Below are 12,357 nucleotides of genomic sequence, written 5' to 3'. Positions count from 1 at the left end.
ATTAGATCCTATCATCATCACCATCATAACTGTCCACTGCTGAACATAAACATCCCCCTTGGGAGGGGAGGGGGGTTACAATAATGGGGATTGGCAACCGCAGTTAGGCTTTGAAGAAGTTTTAAGAGAGACTATGCTGCCCATCCCTCGGCATCCCCTAGTCGCCTTTAACGACACCCACGGGAAAAGAAGATAATCCCACTCTATACCGAGACCATACGGCGTTAGAACGGATTAAAACCTACGATAAGTCCTAAATTGGATTTAAAACTATATTTTTTAACTTTGTCATTAACTCATAGTATATTTATAACAGTAGAACCCTTATTAGTAAAAATACTTGTATTTATCCACTTTTATATATGTTTTACAAACTAAAACGTCGTGTTTTCTTAAACGAACCAAATAGGTAATCCGCCCGAACCTGTCTACATTACGCCGGTTTTCTCTACCAAGTATAAGCGCCATCCCATACTGTAGCAGCAAACTTGATTACCGCAGGTAGATTCTGTATTAACTAAACACTATTAACTTATAAAATAAAATATCTCTATAGACTCTTCACTTTCTTAGAACTCCTCTTCCTAAGTTTAAATATTTTCAATCTAATGTGTCTACAAAACATCTCGTTCTACATACTAACAGAACCTGATTTTTAACTGATTTCGAAAAAAGAGGTTTTCAATTCGGTTGTTTTTTTCATAACTCCGATGCAAACCGATTTGGAAAATACTTTTTTTTATCTGAAATAGTATACTTACAGATTGGTCTCATAAATTTTTTATTAAAATCGGTTCATTAGCTTAATTTTAAAATCAAAATTAAAAAAGTTTTATGGCACAATTGAAGTAATTTTTTTTTTTATTGGAACACTGATAACAATGCTCGAATCCTGTGACCTGTGCTGAAACTAAAAATGTCTGAAATTCAAATATATATAAAATATAATATAGGTGGGTCAAAAAACAATCCCGCCAGTAATCGAATAATTGAAATATCAACGAGACAATGTTTTGAGTGGACGAGGTTAATTTGGAGAGGAGCCGGTACATGAATGCAACAAAACAATCCGCCGGGACGGGACGGGACGGGACGACAGTGAGTCACGCGCATTTCTGGATCACCACATGACCACTTCTCACACATTCCACTGTGGGAAAAGTGTCAGATTTTGTCTACCGAGTGAAATTGATATCAACTTATTAAATGAGTATTCCCCCCACCAAAATAATCACTTTTTCCAAATAAACACAGATCATTAAACTTGATACGGATCAGTGCTTAAAATTATCCCAATTCCCATACAAACTTGACAGCTGAACGCACCGTATTAGCATGGGAAGCGCAAAATATTTCATTTATTTTTTTATAGAAAGAAATATTCAGTTTCTATAGCATACTCGTACCCAAGCAGAGGTACCCAAGCAATCGACTTATGTATTTTTTCTTGTTGTATAAAAACGTAGAACCAAAATTGTTATTTGGCCGAAGTCAATTACACTCAATTGAGTCTAATTTATAAGTAAATATTGACACGCAAAACACAAGCAATGGCTTTACAATTTAAACACGTACCTTTGACTGACGATTCCCAAAGTTATTAATATGATATTGTATATCTAAACGTGATAAGTTTTTTTTATGGATGATAATGGAACGGCAACCTGCGCTATCAGTATACACTGGCGGGGCGCCAGTGAGAGATGATAGGTGAGGATAAAAGCAGGCCAGTTAGCCCATTGTGATGAATTCAACAAGACTTAATCACAATGGTTTCCAGGAACCGCGTGGAAGTCGACCTAATAGGTTATATTGGGGGAAGAAATTGTTAGTAATGGAGACTGAGAATCCCATTGCTAGCAATATACCCAGCCAGGTCGACCTCCTCGCGGTTCCCCCTGGAAACTATCATGGTTAATTCCCGATGAATTCATCATGATGGGCCAACTGGCCTGTTTTCATTCTCATCTATCACCCTTCACTGGTGCTCCGCCAGCATATCCCGTTAGCGCAGGCGGGGATACCGTACCATTTTCACCCATCAAAAAAAAATAGATTATATTGCTATCAATGGGGCTTTTAGACCCCAGGAGATTTTATTAATAATCTCTTCCCCCCCAAACGTGACAAGTTGTGATGCGTTAACATCAATTTATTTATGATGTTGCAATGGTGAGTTGTTTAGAACTCCACGACGTTGTATAAGGAAATAAGCAGCATTCGTTCATTCCGGGTTGGACCGTCGCCCAGTGGACTAGTAGACGGTACACAGTGGACATTCGACGTGTCCTCTGGAATATATAAAGAAATGCTATAATTAACAAACATGCGAATTTGCCAAGGTGATTCACAAATATGTTTAATTTTTTATTTTTTAAATACGAAATTAAATCGTAAACTTAATTATAATCATATATTTCTTCTAATTATATTGTCCAATATAATGCTGCTTACATCTTCATAATGGTAGGAAATGCTATAATTTTTTTTTTATACCACTGAGGTGGCAAACAAGCATACGGCCTACCTAATAATTACATACTTGATGTATAACGTGAACTATCTGTGTGAATACATATGTTTGTATGCCGTACAGGCTAAACATGTCGAACGTTATTATATTGTCAGCATCTGCATGTATTTATACGCATGTTTTACAAATAAAACGCGGTTTCCATAGCCTATGAACGCCTGCAATACCAGGGGTATTACGCGCACGTTGCCGACCCTGAAGAAACCTCTTTACCCCCTCCGCCCTTCCTTTTGAAGAACCCCATGCTGTCAATTAAAAAAATAATTATCTTCGAATCACAAATTGATTATCTTTACCAATCTTTATTTAAAAAAAATATATAACGCTGAATAAAACAAATTTGATAAACAAATATGAACGTTCAATATTTGATCTGTGGATATGTCGATAAAGTTATGCATGATCCGAGTACGTCATCGATCATCGTCTAAAATAAGATTTATTACCGTCGTGTGATCTCTAAATCATCATATATTTGCATGATTCCAACCTCCATACATGTATATGTACCATATTTTATAATTTGAACAGTAAAAGTTTCGGTTTCATTTACAAAAGTGTTCAAATGTGTAATACTAAGTAATACACCAGAGGGAGACTTTGTACAAAAGTCGTTTGCTTGGGTAACTCTGTCCCATTCGTGTTTCCACCGTGAAGCAGTTGTGTTTGCATGGCTGTGTTTCGGTTTGAAGGGTGGGATATGGCATGAATTTACAGGGTACAGAAGAATAACATCTGAGGACTTACCTCAGGAATGGCAACGCATGGGGGTGTCATGGACGAAACAGTACACTCTGTTGTGTCCATGATACTGCTCGTGTGTATAGGCGACGATTACCGCTTTCCATCAGGTGGGCCGTCAGCTTGTTTGCCACTCTAAGTTGCATAAAAAAAATACAAATTCAACTTATTTAATCATACTGAAAGATTAGTTAGTTAGAATTATACTAGTAGTTAGAATTATACTGAAAGATGCATAAATAACACTATTTAGTTAAGTTAAACTCATTTAGTTATTAAAAAATGCAAGTATATTTTAAGTTACTACATAATAATCTGTACTAATATTATATATGGGTAAACTCAAAAACTACTCGAATGATTTTAAAAATTCTTTCACCTATAAAAAGCTAAAGTATCAACTAGTAACATAGGCTTTATACTTTTTTCAAAAGTTATACGAGTTATACGTATCTACCCGTGCGAAGCCGGATCGGATCGCTAGTCATATCATGTGGTTACTAGAAATAATGAATATTTTTAATATTACACGTTATTTAACCCCAAATTAAGATAGATAAAATGAACTTTCTAAATTTTTTCTTTTTCGCTTTTTTCTATAGATACATAAGTACTTGTATAATGAAGTCAAATTATTTATTTTAATTAATTCATTCAGCCGTTAACTACACTGCTGAACATAAGTCTCCCCATAAGAGGGTTTTTGCCAGTAGTTGCCACACTTGGTAAGCGGGTTGGCAAGTTAAGATTGGGTGATTTTTAAGGTCTGCTGCCACTGCCTGCTGTCCCTCGACTATTACATTTCATTAGTCACCTCTTATGACCCCCACGGGAAAGGAAGGGGTGACCCATTCTATGATAGAACCACACTGCAATTTCAAATTCTTCGTTTTTTTTTTTTGTTGGGTGAAAATGGTATGGTAACACCGCCTGCGCTAACAGGATACGCTGGCGGAGCACCAGTGAAGAGCGATAGATGAGAATGAAAACAGGCCAGTTAGCCCATCATGATTAATTCATCAGGAATTAACCATGATAGTTTCCAGGGGGAACCGGGAGGAAGTCGACCTGGTTGGGTAAATTGTTAGCAATGGGATTCTTAGTTAGATTACTAACAATCCCTTTCCCCCCAAATTCTTCGTTTACATTTTCTATATTACAACAGACGGTAGAAAACAACTTGAAACGAGAGAAAAATCATCGTAGAAAGAAAGGCCGGCGACGGTCAGTTAAACAATATCGAGGAAAGTTGCAAAACATTACGCAAGCAACCACTCGTTTTATTGCCACTCTCCTATTTGATCGCATCGTGTAAAGCACAGAAAAAAATATGTAGGAAACACCTCGTTTGCAATATGAAAATAAATAGAATGATGTAGTATCGTAAAATATACCGGAAAAATCTGAAACTGCTGCAGGTGACGTGTGCGATTTATTCGAGAGAGCGATAGAATTACAACACTCCGGCATTTCTGTTAATATATTAATACGTAAAGCGAAAACTTCGTAGCCCTTTTTACGAAAATTGTACGGACGGAGGAGTATGAAATTTGGCACGCTCATAGTTTATACAGAGAAGGAGTGCAGAATGCTAATTTTTTTTCCAAATTATGCATAAAAAATACATTAAATCGATAAAAAAAAAATACACACACATCCATTTATTTGATACCCACACACGCATATAAGTTATATACGTACTCTTTTGTTTATTGTTAAAGTCTGTGGTCAAATTGAGAATGGATTAATTTTGTTTGTCTTTAACTAAGTACAGGGGGGGAAGGGATTGTTAGTAATGGAGACTGAGAATCCCATTGCTAGCAATATACCCAACCAGGTCGACCTCCTCGCGGTCCCCCCTGGAAACTATCATGGTTAATTCCTGATGAATTCATCATAATAGCCTAACTGGCCTGTTTTCATTCTCATCGATCACCCTTCACTGGTGCACCGCCAGCGTATACCGTTAGCGCAGGCGGGGTTACCATAACCATTTTCATCCATCAAAAAAAAAACTAAGTACAAGGAAATACATATTGTAATTCCTTGTTGTGAATGTCAAACATAACCATAATAAATTCATTTTTTACAATATATGTTATTGTTGAATTTTAACCACGAGACGACCACTAGTAATAAGAAATATATGTTTATTGATAACTTTATGTATTGATTTACGCGGGCGAAGCCAAGGGATACAACTAGTGACAAATACATTTTGCTCCGCAAAAAATACCCACTGTGATCCTTACAAAATGACAATATTAAATTACTTTGTTATGACTTCAATTGTCAAAGTGATCTAGTTAAAGATTGTACAGAAAATATCATCAACTAGTTTTTTTTTATACAACTTAGAATGGCAAACAAGCTGACGGCCCACCTGATGGAAAGTGGTAACCATCGCCTATAGACATGAGCAGTACCATGAACATAACAGTATACTGTTTCGCCCATCATACCCCCCATGCGGTGCCATTCCTGAGGACTCAGGTGTTATTCCTCTGTACCCAGTAAATTCACGCCATATCCCACCCTTCAAACCGAAACACAGCCATGCAGACACAACTGCCGAGTAATCGACTTTCGTACAAAGTCTCCCTCTGGAAACTAGTTAATTTCAAACTTCTCCATTGTTCACATATAATTTAAATACATTATCGGGACTTTATGATTAAAAAAAAAGAAAAGAAAAAAAAAGGTTAAATTCCTCTTATCGATATTAACTTAAAAATAGAAAATATAGCGCATAACATAACCACAATAAAATACCCTTTTAAAAATCACTTAAGAAATAAATTTTGTAATTTCATCACAGTTGTTTCATAGAACACGTTAATATATTGATATTTTATGTATATATAAACACAGTATCGCTCGTTTACTATAACCTATCAACAGCCTATAATATAATATTGAAACCAAAAAAAATGGATCGCATATAAACGACCCAATTCCGACCGCATGAACCGCAGGGTTGCGAAGTACCCGACTGATTTAGTTCACTGCGAACGAGAGCATTGTGTTTATATTGAATTATTGAGTTCCAGTTTCTTGTTGCGTTAAGAATGTGATGTAAAAATAGACGATCGTCCGAAGGGCGGCCTCTGCCGTTTTGAAGCAAGGTCTTTTTCACTACGATAGTTTTTCTGTGTATAAATAGATCTGTATTATGTGACGAACGCTTTCTTCAGTTGCTCGTAATACGATTGGCCTAAATTTATTTATTTTTTGGAAAACGTACAGCTGAATTACAGTCAATACATAGTCAAATTTATATCTATGTTAAGCCATGAACCGTTCTCACATTTGCGTAATGATAAAATAGCAATAGTATTTGTTAAAATGTACCCGTACTTAATACTCCAGAGGGAGACTTTGTACAAAAATGGTTTGCTTGGATGCCTCTGTCCCATTCGTATTTTAACCGTAAAGCAGTTGTGTTTGCATGGCTGTGTTTCGATTTGTAGAGTCCCAGTCTTGAAATAAACGGTTCTTTAAATCTTTTTATATATCCTGTGTACGATCTATGGTGCTGATGATGTCTATAATATAGTATCTCCCATAGTATCATTTAGGGTTGTTGCAACTTGCCAGACTTACAACTATTTTTTAGTGCAACAAAAATACACCAATTGCCCGGTCCTCATGTTAGGATACCCTGTGATTATTATTAAATTATTAATTCACTCTTGCGCCACGTGCCCCTTTCTATCTGTTCTCCTTTAACTAAAGGTTGTCTGTAAGAGATTGCCCTAGCGATAAGACCGCCTTTTGTACCTTTGTGTGTATTTCAATCTGTATTTATGTTACTGTATTTCACTTGAATTATTCACTTGTCATTGTATATTTTTATTTAGGGTGCAATAAAGAGTTAAATAAATAAATACCCTGTGATATCAGGAACCAATCAACGATCATACTGTAAGTGAATATACAAAAGCATATAAAAAAATAAATATATAAATCATTTGGGGACAGAACTCAGCACACCCAGACCTCCAATCCAAGCCTATCCAGAAAAATTCGTTTACTAAATTTACTCGACCAAGAATCGAATCCAAGATCTAAATAAGCAATATGGCTACCTACCGCTGAGTGCCTGAGGTCGCTTTACTTTGCTCGTAACTTCAGTCTCTTAAAACCTCTTTCTATAAAATCCCATGCTATGGTTTAAACTTTCTATGTAAACGTAACATTGTGGTCTGTTTTGTGCAGGAAACAGTCCGCAGCAGCGGTGGCAAGGTGACCAGTGAACGCAGCGTACAGGAGTTCGACATAGAACAGTGCTGGGACGAGCGCGTGCTCAGGAAACTTGTAAGTCACTTTCAAACTGTTTTATACATTTTAAACATTTAGAAACACCATGTATATTTAGCACTTATGTATATTTTTTAATAGATGAACATGGAATGGTAACTCAAATTCGCGTGCCAGTGAGAGATGATTAATAAAAATGAGGTCGAGTCGGTTGTTCATATCGGCCTTTAACTGTCCACTGCTTAACATAGGCCTTCCCTTTGAGGAGTTTTGCCAGTAGTTGCCACGCTTGGCAGGCCAATTGGCAACCGCAGTTAGGCTTTAGAGATGTTTTAAGAGGAACGCTGCTGCCCATTCTGGCCTTCCCTTAGTCGCCTCTTACGACGCCTACGGGATAGAAGTGGTGGTTTAATCTATGCCGGGACCATACGGAGCGGTAATTAATTCACTGGGAATTAACCCTTTTAGTGCCATTGATTTTTACTCATATGTACTTAAAATGCCAAAGAAATCTTTGTCGTGTTGATGTCATTTACGCTTGTCTCTAAAAACTGTATCTCCTCCAAAAATTATCCAATTTTAATATTGTTTTCACATCAAGCTAAACAGCGAATGATTTCACGAGCGCTATGACGCTCGTGGCACTTTTAGTTGCAATGCGCACGAGCGCGATGGCGCTCGTCGGCACTTAAACACGGTGGTTTCAAAATACCGAGAGGATATCTACCTCTTTTTGAATACTGAATATTTACCTAAATTAAACCAATACTCCCTAGTATTGGTTTTAATTTAGGTAAGCTGATAGAGTATATTAATAAATTTACACATGGTATAGGTGTATTAATTTTTTTGATACTACTAAGTGACAAACAAGCATATAGCCCGTCTGTTAGTAAACGGTCCGCCGTCTGTATTCTGTACCGACCATGTATAAGTTATGCAAGTTATACACAAAGAAACACTATGTAATACATAATTATAAACCCGATCCACGCAGAAAGTGAATTTCCGGCTCGACAGCAGGCTAGACATTAATCTGTGGCGTATTAACCGCTAATTATTCGCCATTATGTCGCACACTTAACTATTATCAATGAAAGCTCATACAAAACAGCACTCCGTTGGCAATCAAGCGGCTTGAATCAAGCGCATATGTTACAAAATTGCTTGAGCGGATAATTTTAACTTTATACAAATTCTGGATTCAGAACTCCAGAACTATACACGGCAATATCGATCGTACCAAAGACTATGTTTCAGTCAGTTATGAATGAAGAAACTTAACATTTCCCACTGAACATACTTAATCGGAATAATTATGTTACACAAAAATAACTAAATACTTCGCATTGTTATAAATTTTAATACGAGAATAACAACTGAGTAAACTCTATTAATTGCAAAAATAATTTATTAAATTGGTTCACAATTAGCAGAGATATAATGTACAACTTACACATAAAACAATAAAAGATTCAATTATCAAATTTAGATTATACTAACTGAGGAAAGATGATCAGTTAGATTTTTTTTTTTTGGTTCTCATTATCCCAAAGGGAAAGGCAAAGGGCTCTGTTCATACAGCTCATGTCTAACGTAATGATTGTTTCGAATTATTAAATTTTCTTGGGATTAAATATCTTGAGTAGTTGAAATTATATATCCATAAAGAACAGAACAGGTCCTTGAAACTGTCGCTGGATTTTGGTTTGACAGACAGGCTTTATTTTTTTATTTATATAATATATTATTATCCACTTTTCATGTCAAGCAAGAGCATAATTTTATGTCAAGCACATATTGTCAAGCACATAAGCTTTGCTCTTTTTAGGGCGAAGCAATAAACTGAGTTGTGGCCATTTTGTATTGCTATAGCACACTCACAAACGAAAATTGTATTTAGCTTTGTGTATTTTTTTTTTTATCATTTATGTTATCTCGCTTTTTTTTTGTATATACATGTTGTAATTTATGTGCTGTAAGTAATGCAAATAAATTATCTATCTATCTATCTATTAGGTAGGGCTACTTTCAAGCATCAAACATTGTAGACAATTATGTCCGCTTGACTCAAGCCAAAATCTACGAGCTGGTTTCAAAGACCACTTGACCGTTCGCGGATGCCATAATAAGCTCTCACTTTCGTTGCCATTCGTCGCCGGACGGTGGACGACAGTGACGGTGAAACTGGTCGAAATTGGCCGACTCATGCGCGGAGATCATCGACCATTGCGCAAGATTGCGACAAGTGGCATGATCGCAAACTATTATTAGAAAAATTGCGTGTAAACAAAACCGGTCTACTTAAATTCTTGTAATTTGGACAACTGGCTTTTTTAATGCCGACTTTTTATTTACCACTCTTTGTGTATATATCTATCTTCCGGAACATGATTTGTAATTTTTATGCTATTTCATATTTTTAAGCAAAAAGGAAAGAGACTTTTGTATTTTTTGTGTACATTACGCGATATTTTTGTAGCTTTGTAACCGATTTCTTTTTTGCATTCATAAAATCGAATCCAGTGTTTTTTTTTTAATGAATGATAATGAAATGGAGACCCCGCCCGCGCCATCGGTATACACCGACGGGGCACCAGTGAAAAATGATAGGTGAGAATGAAATCAGGACAGTTAGCTCATCGTGACGAATGCAAGAAGTATTTATCACAATGGTTTCCAGGGGGAACCGCGTGGAGGTCGACGCGACAGGGCTTGCTAGAAATAGGGGCAATAGTCCATATTACTAACAATCCCTTTCCCCCCCGAATCTAGTGTTTGGATCAACAATAACCTTTAAATAAGCATCAGTAATATGGATACCTATTAGGCCGTAAATAATTGTAAACTGTGAAGTTAGCGTTGAACTACTAACAATCCGTAACTTACTAGCAACGTAACGTTTAGCACTCGGTTTTTTCTGCTTACCCATCAAGGAACCTATCATCATACCAGCCTTTAACTGTCCACTGCTGAACATACGCCTCCCCCTTGAGAGATTTCTCCAATAGTCGTCACTCTTGGCAGGCGGATTGGCAACCTCTGTCAGTCTTTAGAGATGTTTTAAAAGCGACGTCTGGACATTGTCAAACACGGTACACGTCATCAGGCAGTAGTGTTATTTAATAAATTACCTGTCCAGTTAAAAATTATACGAAGTCTCAATTCTTTTAAGATCAAATTACGATCCCTTTTATTGGAGAAATATTACTACTCCGTACATGACTTCTGTACTGTTGATTAATGTAAATAATTAAAAATGAATTTGACATATGTATATAATATTACGATGAAGCTGACACTGTTTATTGCAAACTTTATTTATTATAATTTATTGTTATTATTATAGTTATTGGATGGTTGTAATATTCAAGTTAATGTAATGATTTTTGTATGTTTATCCCTTATTTCAGACACAATGTACATTGTTTTTTTAATAAATGACTAATGACGCTACTGCCCATCTCTCGCCCTCCCTTAGTCAGCTCTTACGACACGCACGGGAAAGGAAGGGGTGGCCTATTCTATACCGAGACTAGGTGGCCACCAAGGAACTTTAAAAAGTAAACATTGTCTCTTAACAGATGTAAATTATTTAAACGTCTGGACTATTTAACTCTTGCATATCTAGACTAAATAGTTTTTTTTAATGTATGATAATAATTATGATTAACCCGCCCGCGCTAACGGCATACGCTGGCGGGGCAACAGTGAGGGACGATAGGTGAGAATGAAAAGGCAGGTCAGTTGGCTCATCATGATGAATACACTTGGAATTCAGCACGATGGTTTCCAGGGGGACCACGTGGAGGTCGACCTGGTTGGGTGTATTGCTAGCAATACTCTTAGTCTCCAGTATTAACAATCGCTCCCCCCCCCCCCCTCCGACCGCTTTATTACATTAGTATAGATGACGTCTCTTACATGTATTACTCACGCTTTCTCTCTTCGCAAAATTTTATGTAAATTGCTGCAATGCTTTGGTTTTAATCGAATTTTATAAAATACCAGTTCCGAAATGAAATTATATTCAAAACATTAAAAAAATCTAAAAATAAATTACATTATTTTTTTAAATTTATCTTTTTTATTTTATTACATTTAAAACTCCCGATCGTGGCAAGCAAGATGTAAAGAATCCATCAACAAATGACTAGATCTGTATTGAAATCGAGTCGTTTAGAAGTGTAACGTGTTATTAGGGCAGCGCCACTTCCGCTTTCCACTCCCGACCGTTTCCGGTGCGTGGACAATGCGAATGTTGGACGGTTCCGAGTGTGAGCCGTGGACCGTGGCGGTGGTGGTGGGCTGCGGGCTGGCCTGCGGGCTGGCCTGCGCGCGCGCACTACCGCGCAACCAACCGCGATTATAACACGCGATCAAATTACATGTGCGACATACAAATAAGTGATATCATTTACCGTTTGTGACCATGCTGAGTGGCCTGCAGTCGCTACGTGTGAGTTGACTTCCACAAACTAGTGTATCGGCTGCATAATTACCTAGTGCAATGTTTGTTTATAAAGTATGTGTCGACACGTTTAAAAAAGAAGAAGGTTTAAAAATGTATTTTTTTTTATGTTTGTAACCTCATATCTCTGACAATTGTAAACTAAATTTGATTTTTTTTTTTTTTTTTTTTTTTTTATTTTAAAGGGCATAGATTAGTCGCATAGAAATGTTATAAAAATATATATTTAGGTACATCTCGTTGGAGGTGTGCATATATAGCAACAGATGAAGAGACTCCTAATATCAGCAAAATGTACAAATTTTTTTTTCTCTCTACTGATGTTCATTTTCCCAAAGAGGGTTGAGGTCAG

The 12,357-nt window shown here is 36.7% G+C and overlaps 1 protein-coding gene across 6 annotated transcripts in view; it reads left to right on the top strand.

The window, feature by feature from the left end:
• Nucleotides 1-12,357, top strand: part of LOC113520734 (microtubule-associated protein futsch) — a 110,569-nt gene that overhangs the window by 85,553 nt on the left and 12,659 nt on the right. For all 6 annotated transcript variants that reach the window (XM_052897405.1, XM_052897403.1, XM_052897404.1 and 3 more), the window contains one exon: nucleotides 7,493-7,591. In XM_052897405.1, the coding sequence (XP_052753365.1) occupies nucleotides 7,493-7,591 (99 nt within the window). The remainder of the gene's footprint in view (nucleotides 1-7,492; nucleotides 7,592-12,357) is intronic.

Source organism: Galleria mellonella, unplaced genomic scaffold, assembly GCF_026898425.1.
Source record: "Galleria mellonella isolate WM207_F2 unplaced genomic scaffold, CSIRO_AGI_GalMel_v1 utg36, whole genome shotgun sequence".
NCBI lineage: Eukaryota > Metazoa > Arthropoda > Insecta > Lepidoptera > Pyralidae > Galleria > Galleria mellonella.
Note: the sequence above shows the minus strand (reverse complement) of the source record. Positions and strands in the feature narration are given on the sequence as shown.